Source organism: Phodopus roborovskii, unplaced genomic scaffold, assembly GCF_943737965.1.
Source record: "Phodopus roborovskii unplaced genomic scaffold, PHOROB, whole genome shotgun sequence".
NCBI classification, from domain to species: domain Eukaryota; kingdom Metazoa; phylum Chordata; class Mammalia; order Rodentia; family Cricetidae; genus Phodopus; species Phodopus roborovskii.
Genome location: NW_026125281.1, coordinates 19,718,985 through 19,741,494, shown reverse-complemented (window position 1 = coordinate 19,741,494; position 22,510 = coordinate 19,718,985). Strand labels below are relative to the sequence as shown.

The window sequence follows — 22,510 nt, the reverse complement described above, 5'->3', positions numbered from 1 at the left end:
TGGATCAAAGACCTCAACATAAATCCAGCCACACTGAACCTCTTAGAAGAGAAAGTGGGAGGTACCCTTGAACAAATTGGTATAAGGAGACTGCTTTCTGAACATAACTCCAATAGCACAGACACTGAGACAGACAATTAATAAATGGGACCTCCTCAAACTTAGAAGATTCTGTAAGGCAAAGGACACAGTTGACTACAGCAAACCGCAGCCCACCGACTAGGAAAATATTCACCAATCCTACCTCTGACAAAGGGCTGAACTCCAAACTATACAAAGAACTCAAGAAACTAATCAACAAAACACCAAATAACCCTATTAAAAATAGGGCACAGAACTGAAGAGAAAATTCTCAATAGAGGAAATCAAAAAGGCTTAAAGACACTTGAGAAAGTGCTCAACATCTTTAGCTGTCAGGGAAATTCAAGTCAAAACAACTCTGGGACACAATCTTACTCCTGCCAGAATGGCTAAAATTAGAAACTCCAATGACAGTCTATGCTGGAGAGGATGTGGAGAAAGGGGAACACTCCCCCATTGCTGGTGGTGTGCAAACTTGTACAGCCATTTTAGAGATTAGTTTAGAGGCAGTTCCTCAGGAAAATAGGTATCAGAATACCACAGGACCCAGCAATCCCCCTCTTAGGCATATACCCAAGTGATCCACATCCATGCAATAAAGACATGTGCTCAACCGTGTTCATAGCAGCATTATTTGTAATAGCAAGAACCTGAAAGCAACTTAGATGCCCCTCAACTGAAGAATGGATAAAGAAGATATGGCACATCTACACCATGGAATACTACTCTGCAGAAAAAAAAAATGGAATCTTGCAATTCGCAGTAAAGTGGATGGCACTTGAAGAAACCATCCCGAATGAGGTAACCCAGTTATAAAAAAAAAAGATGTACATGGTATGTACTTGCTCATGCATGGATTTTAGACCTAGAGCAAAGATCTCCAGCCTATAATTCACACCACCACCAGAGGAACTAGGGTACAAGGTGGACTCTAAAAGATTCATACAAGGTCCCTCACAGAAGGGACAAGTTCTCAAGACCGTATGGGGAGTGAGGGGGGCAGTGAGTGGAGAAAGAACTAGGAGAAAGGGAAGGGGAGGAGAGGAAAGCAGTGGGACTAGGAAGATTGAGTCAGGGGAGGAATAGAAGACAGAGAGACAGAGAGAGAGAGAGAGAGAGAGAGAGAGAGAGAGAGAGAGGTAATATGAGGGAGCCATTATAGGTTTGAAAAGAAAACTGAACCTAAAGAAATGTCCAGAGACCTCCAAGACTGCCGCCAACTAACAATTTGAGCAACTGTGGAGAGGCTACCATAAATGCCCTTCCCTGATAATGAGATAAACAACTAACTTATCTACCATCATGGAGCCCTCATCTAGTACCTCTTGGAAACAGAAGCAAATACCTGCAACTAAACACTGAGCCAAACTAGAATCCAGAGGCAGACAGGGAGAACAAGACCAGGCTGCAGAAACACATAGAGACAGCTGATCTGAACAAGGAACTAACGGCCCCCAGACTGATAGCTGGGAATCCAGGATGGGACTGACTCAGAACCCCCCCCCCCGAACATGGTTCTCAGCTAGAAGTCCTGACTAGTGTACTGGACCTCAGACAGTGGAACCAGTAGTATTCCTGGTGCACAAAAGGACCTTGTGGGCACATCCCCCATGGAGGGACTCGCTTAACATAGAGACAGGAGAAAAGTCCTAGTCCTTACTTCAAATGACTTGACAGATTTAGATGAGCCCTCCTGGATGGCATCACCCTACATGTGGAGTGATGGGAGGATGGGAGGGGAGGGTTGTTGGGGTGCATGTGAGGGGGGTAGAGAGGGAAAAATTGAGGGAGGGAGGAAGGAAGGGAGAGAGGGAGGGCGGGATGGAGGGGGGAGAGGGAACTGGGATCAATATGTAAAATAAAATAATAAAACCATAAGAAAATTACAAAGATAAGCAGATGAAAGGCAATATTTAATTGCTCTTTTTGAAGTTCTCCCTCTCAAAAACTGAGATTGCAAAGAAATGGTACAATTGAGGAAGAACCTGAGGAAAGATGTTAATACCACAGCTACCCATCCTGTAAGAAGCCAAGTGAAGAGCATTGAGATATTCTTCATCACACTAAATGACTGGAAGTTGTTCATACTTTTTGTTTTATCATAGGTTGAGATGAACATTTTAATGTCTTTTTTTCCCTCATGAGTTGTTGCTTATAGCTGGCCATCTATAATGTTTTCTCCAGCATTACTTTGGTTGCTAGTGCTATGTTCTGTGTTGAGATCCATTCTCCATTTAACGAATCACTCTTTATGTCTTTATAGACCACAAACTTCATAGTGCCACAGCACATGGATTTCAGAAGTACCTGTGAGGAGGTAAGTCAAAAGATTTTCTGCTTGTTATAATTTGTAACCAGAAAACATCTTGCCAGACTCTATGAACATGAAACACCACTTTTCTTAGAGAATGAGTAAAGGACTCATCACCACCAATGTACTTTTTATTCCTTAAATGTAGAAAGCTACGGTTGTACCTGGGAGGCTGTGAACCATTCTTTTTGTACATTTAATCCCAGCACTTGTGTGGCAGAGGCAGGAAGATCTCTGTGAGTTCCATGTCAGCCTGGTCTAAATCTTGAGCTTCACGATAGTTACACAGAAAAATCAAAACTAAATACAAAAACAAAAGAAATAAAGAGAGTGGGGAAGGAAGGAAATGAGAAAAAGGAAGGAAGGAAGAGAGAAAGAAATATAGAAAGAAAAAAGGAAGGAAGGAAGGAAGGAAAGAAGGAAGGAAGGAAGGAAGACAAAGTCATTTGGGAAACCTTGGGTCTCAGGAAACAGAACTATAATGGGCTGCTCTTCTCCATAAGACATGCATTGCACAAAGAGACAGAAGGAAGGTATTGAACTATTTTGTGTAAATGAGCCACATTTTAAAATCTACTCATCTTTTGAGATACACGGGTTTTTTTCAGTTTCTGATTATTAAGAATAGAGTAGCAATGAACATATTTTATGGAATATCTCTGAGGTAGAATGAAGAATCATTTGGGTATATGCGTAAGAGTTGTATAGCTAGATCTTGAGGCAGAATAATCCAAAATTTTCTGACAAAGCACCATGTTGTTTCCATATGTCTGTACAACTTTGAACTTCCACCTGCAATAGATAAGTGTTCTCTTATTCCACATCCTCACCAGTGTGAAGTTTCAATTGTGTTATTGTTGTAGATATTTTGGCAGGTATAACACAGAATATCACTGAAATTTTTATTTACCTTCATACAATGAGTAAAGGGTGTTGAACATTTAAATGTTTCACAGGCATTTGATTTCTCCTATAGAAAAGTATCTATTTCGATCTGTACCCTAGTTATAAACTGCATTATTAATGTGTTAATATCTAGATTCATGTGTTCTTTGTATAGCTTGGGTACTAATACTGTATCAAATGAACAGGTGGTAAAAATTCTTTTCTCAGTCTGTAGGGTAGAGCTTTGTCACAATAGTGTCCTTTACAGAAGCTTTTCATAATGTCCCATTTTTCTCTTTGATAGCTATTCAATTTTACCCAGCAACCATAGTTCCCATTCCCACCCCTCCCTTTACTCTCCTCTACTTGCCCCCAATCCACCCCGTACCCACTCCTCCTGAAGGATAACAAAGCCTCTCCCTCTCTCTAGAGAACCATATCCCCATGGTCTCTTTTTACTTTCCCAGCTTCTTAGGTCATTTCAGATTATATACTCAATATGAATATTCAGAGCTGTGATCCATAAATTAAATACAGCATCTGCCAATTTTCTTTGGGGTTATATGTTACTTCATTCAGTATAATACTATTAGTTCCATCAATTTAGCTGTAAAATTCATTATTTTATTTTTCTTTACATTTGAGTAGTATTTTACATTGCATGCAAAGTGCATGTTCATTAGAATTCATCAGTTGGAAAGCATTTTGGTTGTTTCCATTTTTTCTCTACTATGAATAAAAAGGGAATAGACATAGCCATGGAATTATCTCTGAGACACAATATTAACTTTAGTATATATCCACACTTGTATTGCTAGATAATATGGTAGATCTAGTTTTATCTTTTTAAAGCATTTCCACATTGATTAGCATAGTAGCTTAACCTTGGAGTGGAGCAATAATTAGTCTTATGCAGCTTTAAAATTGTGACCAGAACAATGATTAACTTAGCAAGCTATCACTAAAGGTTTAATAGACTGCTTACTTTGTAGATAATCATCATCTGCCTAATTGGTTGAAAAGTTTGCTTAATAGAAGAAAATCCATGCCTTATACATAGTCAGTTACTCATGGCTGGAGTGTTTATGGGTGCTAAGAGTCCGTTGAAACAATTTTCTTAAACTGATGTAGTTTTTAACTATATTCTAATCTAAATACTTCACATACTCACAAATACATGCACCTTTCACTCATCATCAAAAAAGGAAGGAAAGGAAAAGTGAAGAGAGGGAGGAAGGGAGAGAGAGAGAGAGAGAGAGAGAGAGAGAGAGAGAGAGATTGATTTATGTATGCCACATATGGGCACACGTGTGCAGGAGCACACACATACACACTCACACATACACACACACTATATATATATATATATATATATATATATATATATATATATACATCAGGTATAAATATAGAGTAACTCTAAGTGATATTTGGATATTTGTATAGTCACCTGGAACCTATGAGCTTCTTAAATTTAAGGTTCTCATGGAATCACAAAATAATGGCAAAGACAATGCCCTGACTGGGTATCTTTCACCTCCAAGTTAAACACACAGTGTCAGGATTGGCCTACAAATAATTAAGTTTTTAGCCAAATGGTCCCATGAAAAAAACCTAACAACTTGGGCTATTGCCAAACCTATTAGTTGTTCTTCACTAACTGAGGTTAAAGTCCTTTTGCTAAATAGAATACTTATATATCTTATTGGACACAGAAAAATGAAGCTGAGCTGGTACTTAACTAGAGTCTTCATCCTACTGATGAGTATTCGTTGAACTAGAAGGTAATATATATGCACACTACCAGAGGAGAAAACTAACCAGCAACCCACCTACAAACCTTTCACGAATACAATGTTGACCTGCCTGCAAGAAAAAATGCTACAAATGCCATGGGTATAACTAGCCATTCTCCAATTGGGTTTAAAGACCACTCTACATGAGAAAATTCATGCCTAACACTGCTTGGGTTGTCAAGAACCTGAGCTAGATGGCTCATGGTCCTAGGCAAAACCAAAATTTGCTCTTCTGCAGAAGGAGCATAGCAATAAAAATGACTCTTAAATGATATTCTACTATACATGTATATCAATGACTCATTCAGCCATTGCCAGAGGAAGTTTCTCTAGACCCACAACTAGACAATGTACAGAGAGTAAGAGTTTAAAACACTGAATTCTGATTGGATTTCTTCATCAAGTTTCTCTTCATTAGGTCAGGGAGTGATGTGGAAAGATTATAAGAGTAAGAGCAGAAAGATAACTTCAAGAGAAGAGTGACTTCCAGACAAAGGGAACTAATGAACATATGACTTCACAAAAAATTTGTCAGTTTGTACAGGTCCTACACAGAATTTTCTAATGGTGTCCTAGAGCAGACATGGACATGATCTCCAATTAATAAGAAGATGTCTCCAATTTATAACTGTTTAGAAAAGAAAATTTCACTTTCTCTAATGAAGTCTCATTGGGAATACAAACACCCTTTGGTGTTGCCTTTATACCCAACAATAATTGTTGCACAATACAAATTCAATGTCACTTTTGTAGATATACTGGTTTTCTTTCTCCTTTTTAAATAACATACTTCTTTGTTTGGGCTTTAACATTTTTATTGATACTTGGTTTATTATGGTTTCTGATTCTGTATTTTTATGTGTTTTGTGTGCGTGTTTGTATGTATGTATGTCTATTTCTTTGTGTGTATATTTCTTTTTTAATTTTATTTTCTGTTTTCTCCTTGTAAAGATAGGAAAAATGTATGGATGTGTGGAGTTGGACAGCTTGGGAGGTGGGAAGTGTTTGGATGTGGTGTGGTAGGGAAAACTATAATCAGAATATACTCTATGACAAAAATTATTTTCAATAATAGTCAGTTTTAATTATCTAAAATACTGATCACCATTCAAAGGAAAACAAAGATGTTTGTGAACCCTTGGAAACAAAATCAATTCTATATCACATACATATGTAATCTGAGAACGTTTTGGCAACCGGCTCCTGTGTTGCTCTGTGAGACATCAATGAAGACTTTGCTCTAATATATAAAAGGAACATCTTGAACTATATATACTGCCTGTAACAGGAAGCCAAAGGACACTGACCGGAAATCTTGGCTCACATTCTAGGCTGCTGCATATTATGAGCTATAATGTTTTTATTATACATACAAAGTTATCTGCTTCTATAGAAACATAAAGGTTTAAAGAAACAGGGTGATTTAATATGTTATATTACTATTCCCCAGTTTATTAATATAAATAAATACACCTTTGAATTTTGTGTATCAGGATGGTTGATTTTAAAATTTGGTATCTGAGTTGTTGACTTCAGTTTTAGAAATTATTGAGTGCATTTCAGCTTAGGAAAAGGACAAAATTTGCAGCAGTTTTTGAAATGTCTATAAATGTTCTTCAGACATTTGTTCCTATGGTGTTTTCATGACTGTTATAAAACACCAACAAACTCAAAAAAATTTGCAATCATTCTGTATCCTGAATACCAAATATCTGACTGAGATTTAATTCTTTGTGAAAAATAAACACATCAATCTGATTACAATGCCCTCCACACAAAAAAAATAATACCAGAAGCACCAATATTAAATGTTAAGTGTATTTGCATAAACATTATAGGGCATTCTAGGAAATCAGACTAAAATCAAGCTTGGCATTATTTATTTAACTACACCCTTTGCTTAAATAAGATGAATACACATGCACATGTATTAATCCAGTAATCCAAATATGACTCAGTAGTTATTAAAGAAAAGGAACATCTTTTGAAGTAGTCATTGGTTATGTTGACTTTTGGATTCACAGTAAGATGAGAAAAAAATTTAGAGGTCTTTAATCTGTTTGCACAATTCCTTAAAATGTGTTAAGTAAAAGCAAGAGCTTGCAATAAAAATTCTCTAGTTTATAATAAAAAATCTGTTTTTTAAATATATTTGTTATTTTATGTAGTTTCATCTTATTATAGGTACAAAGGTGTGTGTGTGTGTGTGTGTGTGTGTGTGTGTTTGTGTGTGTGTGTGTGTGTGTATACAAATGCAAAGACGCATAGTGCTGACAACTAGAGGTGATAATATAGTGGAAATCTAAGAACCCCTAAGCATGTATTTTCAGTTTCAAATTTTATGCCAGAGACAGAAAGTGGCTAAATGTTCACTGAGCGAAGGATGGGTCATGGATACCCATGGATTTGCATGGTTGTTCTTTCCTATCTTTCTTTTGGAGTAAGCAGAGTTACTTGAAATGATTATACACTTGGTCCATTGTCCTGAACATATGTACCCAAAGTATGACTTACAAGCATTGAAATGTTGAATTCCATGCAATATAAAATGGATCTCAATGTACCCCTTACTTTCACATTTTAAGTATTAATATTTTCATCATTTCTCAGTGAAGTGCAGCACCTTTGATGCTCTCTTTCCCCCTGTGCCTCAGTCAAGTCTCTCTGGCATGACAGTCATTCCCTTACCTTCTTCACTCCTAATGGGATGATTCACTCTTCAGTGTGTCTGTAAAATCATGTATGAGTCACTGAAAGCCCTGCCCTTAGCTCTCAAGCATCACACAGCTCAGTCTGCGGTGAATAGTTCTTGAAATTGTAACACATGAGTTGAATGATTTTTCTTTCTTGCTCTTTTTATCAAAAGACAAAGACAGGAGTTTGCTTGCTACAAGATGACAATCAGGAACCTTTTAAAGTCCGGCTGCATCTTGCAAGAGATCTTCTGATGCTACAGGAGCAAGACGTGCTGTGTGTTTCTGGTGAGCCTTTCTATTCCGGCGTAAGTATCTCTTCCACTGATGTTTTCTGCTTGTGCTTTTTGATGATAAAAATGCTTCTTCAGGAAAATTATTGAACAGATTTTCTCTTACTTTGGAACAAGTCAATGATCCTGTAGGTAATTTGTATTCACACTGCTCAATAAGCTATGCCCCTGTTTGAGGACAGTGATTATGCCACAAAACACTATAGACTTTGTCTACTCAGTCCTTGCTCTCATATGGTAGACAATGCTATCTGTATTTTCTGATTATGATCGAGTACAGAGCTGGTTTTTAGTTATGTAATGTAAGCCCCTCTGCCCTGGTCTTATTATGATAATACCACTTTCTGGTGTTATTGTGTTGTGATGGTAGAAATAATCTCCCAGATTATTTCAGAGAGAGACTCAAGGTAGAACTTTCTGAATTCAATGTGGATCATTTTCTCCTTAGACTGTATCTGATTGAGTCTATAGACATTCAGGATAGTATTAAACAAGGACTGGACATTCACTGTTCTAACAGATGTGTGATGTTTTGTTGAATCCAACTTCAGGAAAAAAAACCCAAAACTAATTGTTTTATAAAAATAATTTGTATTTGTATACCTTTTAGTAGTACAGCACACTATGGAAGATAGCTCACATTTCTTTTAATTTTAAAAAATATTAATCATAAATCAATACAAGTTCTATAGTTTTTGATTCATTGTGTTCAATTACTGAAGACACCATCACAACATCCAGCATAGGACCGAACCAGGCTCCCTGAACATGAATGCCAGTAAGGAGGCCTGGGAAGTCTATGGGGCCTCTGGCAGTGGAACCAGTATTTATCCCTAGTGCACAAATGGACTGAGAGCCCTTTCTTCTATGAAGGGATACTCTCTCAGCCTAGACACGAGGCAGAGGGCCTAGGCCCTGCCCCAAATAATGTGACAGACTTTGATGATCCTCCATGGGGTGCCTCACCCTCCCTAGAGAGTGGATTGGGGGTGGGGTGGGGAGTTGGTGGGGGGCACAGGAGTTCTAGAGGGAGAGGGAACTGGGATTGCTATGTAACATAAGATTGTATATGAATATATATATATATATATATATATATATATGTCACATGTACACACACACACACACACACACACACACACACACACGAAGATTTCCATTCAAAACAGCTAAAACACACAGCTCCAGAAGCTTTTGCATGAAATTACAATATAAATTAAATACAGATGCAGAAAAGATTTCGGATTTAAGGAGAAGTTACTCATAATAATGTCAATAAAGGTAAAAGGAAATATTTGAAAAAAATTAATCAACCATGTATAACAAACATTTCCAGCAAAAAAGGAACAATATTTCTGATTATTGATCAATGAGATACATTGAGAATCAGCATGAATCTCAGTTTTTGTCAAGTCTTTTCTGAGTGTTCCATCTGGGACAGATTGAGAATGTGGGTAGAGAATATGCTATTTGTAAAGGAGCAGGCAGAACTGGTGCATTTGTACATTATTATTTGTTACAGAGAAAACTCTAGGAAGTCTACAATAGATGGACAACTCGGAAATTTGTAACACTTTGGGGGAAAAGAACAGTATCTCAAGATAAATATATTTACATAGCTAGCAACAAGCAATTAGAAAATGAAGCAAAAATGTAATTTACAAATTACCAAACTAAAATGCATATAAAGATGAATTTGACATGTTCATAATTTCTATCCAGAAAGCTTCAGACCATAAAAACTATTAATTACTGAAATAGGAAACAGAAGAAAAATAACAGTGACCAACATGAATTAGAATTCCATATTGATCAGATATCATATTCTCTCAAATGCTCCAAACCACCACTAAGGCAGAATATATATATATGTATGTGTGTGTGTGTGTGTGTGTGTGTGTGCGTAGCATAAATACAAAACATTCATGATAGTCAAAATCATCTAAAAAAGGACTAAAATATTGGAATGCTTATAATTACTGATTTCTAAACCAATGACAAAATTCTCTTATTAAATACAAGATTCCCTAAACACTGGCATGTAAATAAGTAGCACATGTTAGATAGTCTAAACATGGGATCATGCTTTTCTTCTCAGGTAAACTTTGATAAATTATTGTGCATAGTATGAGACCTACTCCTGTATCCATTTCAAAGTGTATTGTTAAATGTCAGCATATATTTACATTGTACAACTAGTGGTAACATCTACTTCAAAAGTTATCATGCTACACTGAAACTGTCTACCAAGTCTAACCCTCAGTGTCTTCTTCCTCTATGTCACTGATGATCAGTCTTAGACCTTTTGTTTATTGACCATTCTAAGCTCATCATGAAGTCACTATCTTCCAATGTTTTATCTTATTTATTTTGGTAATTTCTCTCAGCTTAATGTCTTTAACATTCATCCATATTGAAGCATGTATAAGAATTTCTTTTCCAAGGTAACACAGAATTCCATAGTGAGAATACACAGCACTCTACTTATCTGTAGACAAAATGATGGGCTTTCAGAATGCTTCAAACTTTTGATACCTATTAAAAAATTCTTGCATGAACATGCAGGAGATAATTTGGCTACCACAAGTCAATTTTTTTTATGTGTAGCCATATGTAAAAAATGTCAACATTACTTGAGGAAACAATACTAATATTTCTTTTTTATGTTTTAAGAGACAGCACCACAATGCCATAATGTTAAATATAAGCTACAGTATCTTATATTTAAATAATTGATAATTAGGTAATTTTCCACACTTTGGACAAAGCCTGTTATTTATTTCCCACTTTTGATAACATGTATTTAATTGCTGTGGTTCTCACTGTCATCAGTGCTGAGCATTGTCTGATTACTTGACACTAATGTACCATATTTGGTTAAATGTTCACTGATGTACTTAGCCAATTTTGAATTGGGTTTGTGTGTTCAAGAGTTATCACATCAATATCTGACAGACTTTTCTCTTAAAGAGGAATTTTTAAAGGACTCCTACCTTGTCTTGGCAAAGTTCAGAACGGGAAAAATGTCAAATGAAATACTGAATAATTATCTCTTAGATGGTCCATATATTTTAATTTTCCAAACTCTGCCAATTGAAATATATTCATTGAACTAATTTCATTTCTTCAAGCACTTTTGTGTTATTTCCTGCACTGAGTGGAGTTTGACTATACAAAGAACAAGTAAGACATGTCCTCATAATTTCCTTGGCATTTTGCCAAGTGATGGAAAAATCTTTCTTAAATTATTTTTTATTAACATTTTTATTAACATAGTATTTCTTACGAAATTCTGAGGCTCCTATCACATTTCATGCCAATATCTGAATAGTTTCATCATTGTCTTGTGTTAGAGGGCTTGGCAGACAAGTATGAGGCTGATATTTGTGCTACAAGCTGTGAGATCACACAGTAACTATACAGCCTTTGCATCATGAATAATTTATAGGGCTTACGGATTCTTCTGAAGGATGAAACCAGTTGCAAAGGTTGTACCTGATGTTATAATGTCATGAATGAATTGGCTATGTCTTGCTGTAGATTCTTCTTGTAGCTTATTTCTTTATGTAACAAACTTGGGATTTACTTCCCACAGTTCAGTATCATCTGATCATTTACTGGGAACAAATTTCTCTCATGCATTTAGAGTTTTACTGATTACACTCCTGAGCTATGTACAAATACCCATTCTTCATTAACAGGTCCTAGTTTACTGATTACATTCCTCAACTACATGTGAAGCCTATTTCCCACCATCAGGTCCTTGTTTCCTTCTGCATTGTAATTGCAGCGATCTGCCTTCCTGCAATTACCTTTATTGACAGGCACTTGGTCAGTGTTTAAACCAGGCAAAAGCATCCCTCTAAGACATTCCCAAATATTCAAGGACACAGAATTACTACATGTCCAAAGTTGTTAATTCATAGCTGCCTAGATGGACAGAAAAAATTAACATGCCCTTGGCTCTACCTCACTGGTAGATAGAGAAGTGATATGTTTGTAATATAAAATAGACAGTTTCTATTTCTGACTACTTACTGTAACTGATAAGTAACTGATAAGTTAATTCTGAATCATGTGGTATAAATTCAGAAGTTTCAATATTTAAAGCACTTCTTTCTACATTCTTAGAATCAGTAATGATATTAAAAAGGTTCTGAAAAATCTAATAATGCCAGAAGAATAGCATATAATCCTGATTTTTAAAAGTTGAATCATAAGGTCTTTGAGCCACTTTACTTAATTTTCCAAACTTATAGTCTGTCTTTTATAGATGAATTTGCAGCTGTAAAGAAATTGATGTTCCCTTTAATATGTGAGGGGAAAATCCACTTAGTTTATGTTATAAACTAAAGTCTCTTCATTTGGGGAATATTTATTTTTAGTCTCTCCAAAAATTACAAGAAGCTTTTTGCCAGTGTTTGTCTTCTGTCTGTAATGTGGCAATTTCTGCATTAGTAAAAGTTACCACAATTTCTGCTGGGTGTATTCATGCTAATTGACAATGTCTCCATTTTCCTTAGAGAAACTTTATACTCTGTGTGATTAAAAACATTCCTTCTAAAGCATCTTGTCTGCATAAGAATCCCAATAGGAGAATGAATAAAAAAAGAATGATAGATTAGAATCAGCTCTGGATCCATGCAATTCCACATATGTGTCTTATAATTTTTTTCTAGAATAGTGAATTCTCTCTCAGCCTCTGCTTGTAATTTCTTTGAACTATTTAAGTTCTTTTAGCCTTAATAGATTTGAAATAAATTACTTATTTCTTGATTTGCCAAAATAATTGAAGGCCACAGTTAGTTAATTTGTCAGAACATTTTTTTAAAAAAAATCATTAAAAATTTATAATTAATCTCTCCTGATTTGTACTTTCTGTGGTTTAATTTTCTGTAAAGCTATCTTATACACTAAATAATTAATAAAAATATCCTCTTTGTATTTTTGCAGGAGCAATATTTAATCACCAATAAGGGAAAATTTTCTTTACTTTATTAAATTTTTTTCTAAAGTATCTTCATCTGAACCAGTCAGTAAGATATCTTACATACAATGGTAAATTATAGTTTGAGAATATGTTTATGAATTAGTTCTAATGGCTGTTGTACACAATATTTATGAGGTGATGGTGGTAAATATTCCTTGTGGAAGAATTATCCAACAATTAACAGGCTGGTAATTATTATAATTAGGCACTGTGAAGGCAAAGTTTTCTCTATCCTGTTCTTGTAAAGGTATAGTAAAAAAAATATCAGTCTTTTACATCAATCACTATAATAGACCATTGCTTATGTAATAAAGAAGGAAAGAGAGTTCCAGTTTGTAAAGAGCCCATTAGCTGAACAACCTTATTTATGGCTCTTAAATTTGTTAACATTTTCAGTTTTCCAGTTTTCTTTTTAATGAAAAATATAGGACAATTCTAAATACTTGTTTATTCTTCAACATAATGATTATTTAGCTGCTCCTGATGTAGTTATTGTAGTGCCTGTATTTTTCTGATGGCCGAGACCATTGTTTTTACTTATGTAGGTTTGTCCTTTGATCATTATAAAGGTAGGGTGTTGGTACCTTTGAAAAGCCAACAGCCCTAGTGCCCTGCTCACCTACAACCTGGCAGTCTGTCACTTTTCTTGATAATACCTTTTAATATTTCTCTCAGAAGCATTCTTTATTTTATGATTTGCCTCTGAGATGGGAGGAATATTAATCTATATTTTGCATTGCTGCAACAAATCATGTCCCCATAAACTCATTGCTATGTAATCCATATATGGCTTTGATTTTCCTATCTGTCCTTCTTGTCCCTATATACACTCAGTCCATCTTGCACTTTGTTTGACATGAGATAAAGTTCAAATCTCTAGAAGTTGAGTATTTACCTACTGAAGAGACCAATTAAGATGCCAAAATATTTTGTGAAATTATTACTATACCTGCACTTGTGTGTCTCAAACACTTAAATTCAACTCCATTTATTTATATTTCTAGTTTTGGTATCTGATTCTTTATAGTAGTTTGCCAAAATACTTGTTTTGTTGTTTCTCCTGAAATTTTGTTTTATCTACTGAAGCCACACTGTCTTATATTCTATCCAGAGTATGGTGGTTTTTTTAACAACAGGTAGTCAGTCTTTTAATTGCTCTATGGATGAACTTATCCAGCATTGACTTTGAATGATTGAATCAATTTTGGTATTGGGGCCTGTAGAACAGAGGGCCCTCTAGTAATTCCACAACAGCAAGATTACCTTGCTTGTCCCTTGTTGATATACATTCCTTATTCCAGAGCCAGCCTTTGCCTTTCCTTCTCTGCACTCCAGAAGGCTGGAGCCTTCTGTTTGGATTATATGTAGACAAAATATTGTTTCTAGGAAGAACCTGCCTAGAAGCCCTTTTCGAATGACATTATTTCCCACAACATCTGACAATTTCATGATCCAAGTGTGAGATCCAATGTTATCTGTATTTCAAATTCATTCACCTATTTGTACTGATATTGCCTTTAAAAAGAAATCACACTTTTGCATTCTGAATTAGAAGTTTCAAAAACCAAAGAATCAATTGATATTTGTCTACCTTTTGGATCTGATATCATTCTATTTACAGTTGAAGTCAATCTTTGCAAAACATCAGTGAAAGCCTTTCACGGTGGAGCTAATTTAACTTTAGTAAATAAATCAGTCCTCCCTCCTGATTCTTTAACCCGTTCCCTTGCATTCTAAGCTGGTAAACAGCACAAAGCCAAGGTGTGATCCTCAAATTTAAACTGTCTGCAAATCAACCCACTGACCTTTCCTGAGAAGCTCGTCTTGGGAAAATTCAATACCTCTATCCCCACTTCATTCTTTTATGATTCTAGCTTCCTCTCTGTACCATATTTTCCATTGCAATTGAGAATCAGCTTCCAATATTGCTGTAGTTAAATGTTTCCAGTCTTGTGGGATAATTTCGTTCTGCGATGCACAACAGATATAACATCTGCTACATAGAGGCTGATTGTATAACATAGGAAATTATTGCTTCCTTTATTCTCTTCAAAAGTATCATTTATACATGATCCCTCTTAACTTCTGCATAGACTTGGGGGTGCCTATCATCTCATGGTCATTTTTTAATGGTAACTGGATAAGTTGAGGCTGTTTTCTAATGACTGTAGGCCATTCCTCTTCAGTTTCACAATGCAATGGTGCTCTTGCTCTTTGCTCTGCCCTAAATTCCTCTGTCTGTGATGGGTATTTTTCTTCTGTTCATTAGACGGTCTTTCTAAGGCTTCAATGCTAAATGTCAAATTTTGCTAATTTCATTAATAAGTCTTTCTAGGGCTTGTATATTAACATTGATATGCCTTTCTAAAACTTGCATCTTATTACTAAATCCTTTGTGGATTTGTATCTTATGAGCCAAATTCTTCTCATTCTCATTAGTAAAACTTTCGAAGGCTTGTATCTTATCAGTAGAAAGTCTTTCCTAAAGCAGGTATCTTATCAATAGTAAATCCTTATAAGACATGTATCTTATTAATCAAATTTTTAGTATTTTCCTTAGTAGGGCTTTCTAAAGCTTGTACCTTATCTATAGTATTACTAAAGTTTGTATATCAGTTAAAATTTCATATTTCAACATTTATTAAACCAATTTTAAGGATAAAATATGAATTGCCAAAATGCTAGTAATTATCATCAGTATTACGTCAATTTCAGCAAAGTGGTTTATCTACTCCTTTATTTGTTTCCATTTTCAAGCCATCCATAAGGCTTCAAGCAGAATCTTTACTACCTGCATTTTGATAAGGTCTTTGCTACCTGCATTTTCAAGATATATCTGGTTCTATTTTTATATACAAGATTTTTAAAATTTAAATTAGAAAGAATTGTGTTTCACATATCTATCCCAGTTCCCTCTCCCTCCCTTCCTTCCTGTTGCCCCATCAACCACCCATATCATCCCCTTTCAATTCCCCAGGGAGAGTGCGGCCTTCCTTGGGGGAATCATCAAAGTCTGTCACATCCCTTGTGTCTATGATGAGAAAGTACCCCTGTATGTAGAATGGACACACAAAGTCCATTCGTACACTAGGGATAAATACTGATCCACTTCCAGAGGACCAATAGACAGTCCAGGGCTCATAAATGACACCCACATTCAGGGGACCCAAGTTAGTGCAATGCTGGTTTTCCAGATAATAGTCTGGAGTCCAGGAGCTCCCCCTTGTTCAGGTCAGCTGTTTCTGTGGATTTCCCCAGCCTGATCTTGACCCCTTTGCTCATCACTCCTCCCTCTCTGCAACTGGATTCCAAGAGTTCAACTCACTGCTTATCTGTGGGTGGAGGAAGGTATATAGGGCAGAGAAAGCAGGAACTTGGTCTCTTTTCTGCTGGGAAGCTAGTGTGGTAAAAGTGGCGTTGGCTTTCTCCTTTTCTGTGATCTCTAAGCATTTTACCCTATATCAGACTTGGGGCTTTTATACTAAGACCTATTACAGCTCGTATTACATCAATCCTTTTTTGCTATAAGAAAGAAACTCTAATAATGTACTGAGAAAGTCACTGATATGTGGATATAATGGAATGCCATTAGGAGTTTTTATTTTTAGTTGTCATGCTTAGGTTTATTATCTTTGGAAAAGGTTTACTTCTTTTATTTGCTCCATTTTTTCTGTTTTTTAAATTGAAAACAGATTTTTTTCCTATACTGTATTCTGCTTATGGTTTCCCTCCCCCTACTCTTCCAGGTTCTTCTCCACTTCCCCACCCACCTGATTCGATTCCCTTTTTGTCTCTTCTCAGTAAATATCTAGTCATCTAAAGGATGATAGTAAAATAAAATAAGCAAAGTGAATTGGTGAAGTAAAAAAAAAAAGAGCTATAAAGACAAAGCACAAGAAACACATATACATAGAAAGCTACATACATTCACATACAAAGAGATCATATAAAAATATAAAAGTGGAAGCAATCTTATATAGAAAAAGGACCAATAAGGTCTAAAAAAGAAATTCTTCAAAGATGCTGTTGAGTTTTTTCTTTATTGTTGTTGTTTGTTTTTTTGGCCATCTACTGCTGAGCATGATGTGTACCCTAAAAACTGGTTAATATCCAAAGTGAGATTCCATTAATATAAATATAGATTAATATAAAATGTGTTAATAATTAAGTCAGAGATAGCCAGTAAGAAACCATAGTCAATGGCCAACAGTTTCATAACTTAACAATAAACAAATAAATAAAATTTGTAAAAAAAATCATTAAATACAATTGTAAAAGATGTGGAATACATCAAAAGATAAAATTAAATTAAAAGATGAGAAACAGAGTGAATAAACATCATTGTTCTACCATGTGACTAGTGTTCAAAATGCATAAGGATTAATTGTAACTGAGTAATAAATTTTGCAACCTTGAAATTGTTCAAAGAATTGCAATGGCCATTTTTCTTCATTTTTAATTTAGAAACAATCTTATTTTGCATATAATTCCCAGTTCCCTTTCTGTCCCATACCTCCTGGTGGTCCCCCCTACCTCCCCCATTCACTCCTCAGGGAGAGTGAGACTTTCCATGAGGTATCATCAAAGTCTGTCACATCATTTGAGGGAGGGCCTAGGCCCTCCTCCATGTATCTGAGTTGAGAGGGTGTCCCTCCACGGGGAATGGACTCCCAAAGTCCATTTGTGCACTAGGGATAAATACTGGTTCCATTGTCAGAGGCCTCATAAACTGTCCAGGCCTCCTTACTGGCACTAAGGTTCAGAGGGCTTAGTTCAGTTTAATGCTGGTTCCCCACCTTTATGACTGTGGTCCATGTGCTCTCATTTGGTCAGATCAGCTCTTTCTGTGGGTTTCTCCAGCATGGTCTTGACCCCTTTATTCAACCGGATACCAAGAGTATGTCTCAGTGTTTAGCTGTGTGTGTCTGTTCCTGATTCCTTCATCTACTGGGTGAAGGCTCTAGGGTTTCAATAGAAGCTGTATAGTGAGTGAGTCTGTTAGTAAGTGAGAAGGTTTGACCCTAGAAACACATCATCTGAAGACATTGGAGAAGCTGCTTTACCCCATTGCAACAGCTCCAATTAAAACAATAGACAATGGCAAGGACAAAGAGACTAGGCTGAAGCTGAAATCTTGATATACTTTGAAGGGATAGTTAGAGCCTCACTGCCTTGAGAAGCAGTATAATATCTGAATCATACACCTTGGTGTCTAACAAAGAGTATTGAGTACACATATCTAAACAAAATTTCATATATGCATTCATAGCATAACATTCATAAGTACCAAAGAGAAGAAACAACTCAAGTACTGGTCATCCCTGGGAGACTGGATATGTAAACAATAGTACAGCTGCAGTAGACAGAGAAATTCATATGGAAAAATGCAAGTCAGTTCTCAATAATAATATTTACTCAATAAAAGTATAGCTAATTCCCTCGGACAATATGCTGCCTGAACTGTGTTTGACCCAAATCCTTCTACTCTTACTACAAGTATTTTTCTTCTCCAGCCAGGCTCAGGTTGACAAGATGTCTCCAAACAGAAAAGACCACTCATCTGAGTGTTACATGAGTAAACCTCCCTGTACCCTAAGAAAAATATTCCTTAAATATGCTGACTCAATAACTAAATAACCATTATCATCCCATAAGATGATTTCTTCATCTCTCTGGGAATGTCTGAATCCAGTGCAGCCTTTCCCACAACCTCTGTCTAGAATTCCTGCATAAAGACCTCCATTAAAACTTTTGTCTAAGCTCTGATATATGTTATATATGTTTCATCTGTATACATTAAATATATCATCTGTTGAACCAGGCCTTTACACTCAACAGCGTATATTTGATGTCTCACTTTGTGCACTAAGATTATCTTTAAAAAGTGATTTGACGGTTATTGAAAAAGTAGACAATGAACTTTATATGGGAGAGTTTGGAAGGAGGAAAGGGAAGAGTTAAATATTGTAATCATGATCTCATAAAGATTTTAAAAGTGAACTAAAAGAAAAGAAGTATGAGAGGCAAACCAAAAAAATTGAGCAGTTATAGACACTTCTTATGTTCTTCCTAATTTTCAATTTGTTTATCTCTTTCAAGAGTAAGAATCTGTTTTGACATTAAAGGGCTGGCTCTGAGATGCCATTCCAAACTTGTTATCTGCTTCTCGGAGCTCCTCTTCTTCAGTGTTGAATACTGTTTCCCTGTAATAAACATAACACTATAACTATAACTAAGGTTTGTGTGTGTGTGTGTGTGTGTGTGTGTGTGTGTGTGTGTGTGTGTAAATGCCTTTTCAAATGAAAAAACTCCAGTTCCAGGCCTCATATGCAAAGATAAGGTTTACATTATTGCTTGTTTGTTTTTCGTTTCATTTTTCAATTGTCACACAATCATTTGTAGAAAAATAATTATTAGCCCCTTATCTATTTTTTCCAATTAACACATGAATAGTTTAGTTTTGTGTGCTAACTCTTAAGATTATAACTCTGAAAAACAAAACAAAACAAACAGCTTCAGTTTTAGGACCCTTTACAGCAGAGGTTATCAAGAATTATTTCAGTGAATCATTATAAGTACTTTCAGAGGCGTAAGTGAAGATGGTGTATGCTTGGCAATCTGAAGCGACCCCAGGCCTGTATTCTTTCCCCAAGTTTGTCTATTCATTCTTAGTTGTTAAAAGAGCTATACCAGTCTGTTTCTTTGAAAAAGATGTGTTTTCTTCCCACACAAATTCAGCACTTTTCTAAATAATAATCTTGATAGTTTTTGTTGCCTCTACTTCATAACATCCTCAAATTATTTAATGGATAGCTATTTCCTAGTATATGTATGATGCCCACTTAAGTTTTGGCAAGATACAGAGCTTTCAAGGTTTGATTTTAATTTTGTTAAAACTTCTTTGTAATTAACAAGAGAATTTCACACTCATATGTATTACACACACACACACGTATATTATGATATATACATATATGTATGTATTTGTGCACATGCGTGTGTGTGTGTGTGTGTATAGCTTTCTCACAGCATTTTGGACACTGGGGTTGTAACTAAACACACTTTTAATTTAGTTTTGGGTGTTTCTGGTTTGTTAGCTAAGTAAAGAAAGTAGAAGTAGGCAGAGTAACTGGGCTAACAATTCATAATATTAATATCCACAATATGTACAACCAATAAGACATTTCTGTTTTTGTGTTTCCTGCCTGCTGTCTGAAATAATCAAATTAAATTTACTTTTAGATTACAGGTAATTTATTTGTTCTCTCTCTCATAACTCCTACTTTTATCATAGTAACCGAATAGACAGAATAAGCAATTGGAGCGTGTGTGTGTGTGTATGTGCGTGCGTGTGTGTGTGTGTGTGTGTGTGTGTGTGTGTGTGTGTGTGTATACAGGTAACAGGTCAGGTACTGGTATACTGGTATAGGTATTCATGCATGTGTGTGTTTGCATGGGTATGGTGTATGGGTATCTATGATATGCAGGTATTTTAAAAAGTATTAGAATAAATGATGCTATTGTGGTATAGGCAGCCACTTTTGTTACATCTCACAACTCCTCTCCTGGTCAGCAGTTTTCATGTCATTTGGAATTTATTCTAAATATTCACCAATAAATAAGGAAAGTAAGACTTGAAGAAGAGAACATGTTCCACTCTCTAAACTTTTAATTGAGCTCCATGTTAGTATCAAAGAAGCAAATATCAAAAGCAAAACTCTCTGTGACTATGGATCAAGTCTAGAACACCCATATGTTAAATGTATTGGTTTGAATGTGTTTTTCTGAGGGAAATTTTAATTGAAAGATAACTAACAAATATTGTCTGAACTTTTTACACCACTGATTTTTTTTTCAATTACTTGGGGGAATTCAAGTACTTAATTACTACTGAAAAGAATTAATTAAGAGTTTACTCCTAAATTTAATAGGTTTACTTTGTTTCATGGACAGTTTTGCAACAATTTGCCTACCTACTTCATATGAACAAATATTTGTTTATTGCTATCTCAAGTCTGTAATATTTGAACTCTTGAAATATAAATACATCTAAGTTGTAGAGACACTATTTGTGATATTTACTGGAAATTAGAAGATTTTTCTATGCAGAATAATATGTGTGTTTTAATATTCATCAAGTTTCTACATTTAGCAGATCTTTGTAAATATTAACCATAAAACAAAGGATACTCATTCACACCACAAGGGCACTTGTACAACAATGTTCATAGCAGCATTATTCAAAATAATCATATTGTTGGTGTTCTTTGTCTGACAGTAGCATTTTAGCTTCATGAAGTCCCTTTTATTGAATGTTGGTCTGAATGCTTGTGCTATTTCTGTTTTGATCAGGATATTGTCTACTGTGTCAATATGTTCAAAATATTCCCTACTTCTCTTCTATCTGGTTCAGTGTATCTGGTTTTATGTTGAAGTCTTTGATCCACTTGGATTTGACTATTGTGAAGGAAGAGAGATATGAATCTATTTGTATTCTTCTACATAATGATATTCAGTTAGCTCAGCCTAATTTGTTAAAGGTTTCTTTTTTCCCATTGTATGTATCTGGCTTCTTTATCAAAAATCAACTATCCATAAGTGTGTCAATTTATGTCTGGGTCTTTGATCAATGTGCCTGTTTTTATGTCAATATCAAGTTGTTTTTATTAATAGAAGCCTGTAGTACAGATGGAATTCAGGGATCATGCTAACTCCAGAACGTCTTTTACTTCATTGGATTATTTTTGCTCTCCTGGGTTTTGTGTTTTTCTATATGAAACTGAGTATTGCCTTTTCCAGTTCTGTTAACAACTATATTAGAATTTTAAAAGGGGTTGTTTTGGACCTGTCATGAATTTTGGCAGGATAACCATTTTTACTACATTAATATTACCAATTCGAGAACATGGGAGATCCTTATATCTTCTAGTAAATTCTTCAGTATCCTTCTTCAAAGATTTGAAGTTCTTGTGATATGGGTCTTTTCTGATCCATTAGAGTTACACAAATATATTTTGTGATTGTTGTGGCTACTGTGAAGTGAGTTTTGTAATTTTTACTCATCACATTACCCCTTTTATATAGAAGAGCTACTGATTTCTTTCTTCCTTCCTTCCTTCCTTTCTTTCTTTCTTTTTTTTAGTTGATATCATATCAAGCTATATCATTGAAGATGCTTATCACCTGTATGAGTTCCCCAGCAAACTTGTTGAAGTCACTTATGTATACTATCATATCATCTTCATATAGCTATATTTTGATTTCTTCCTTTCTAATTTTTATTCCCTTTTTCTTCTTTAGTTTTCTAATTGGTCTAGCTAGAACTTCAAGTACTATATTAAATAGATATGGAGAGAGTAGACAGCCTTGTCTTGTTCCTGATTTTAGTAGAATTGCTTGGTCTTTCTTGACATTTGGTTTTATGTTAGCTATATGCTTGCTGCAAATTGCCTCTAGTATGT

The 22,510-nt window shown here is 35.4% G+C and overlaps 1 protein-coding gene across 1 annotated transcript in view; it reads left to right on the top strand.

Annotated features, from left to right (window-relative positions):
- The window catches only part of Sntg1 (syntrophin gamma 1), a 250,178-nt gene that overhangs the window by 58,348 nt on the left and 169,320 nt on the right, over nt 1–22,510 (top strand). Inside the window, exons 2-3 of the mRNA XM_051197950.1 lie at nt 2,345–2,398; nt 7,940–8,074. Coding sequence (XP_051053907.1) covers nt 2,372–2,398; nt 7,940–8,074 — 162 coding nt within the window. The 5' untranslated portion in view covers nt 2,345–2,371. The remainder of the gene's footprint in view (nt 1–2,344; nt 2,399–7,939; nt 8,075–22,510) is intronic.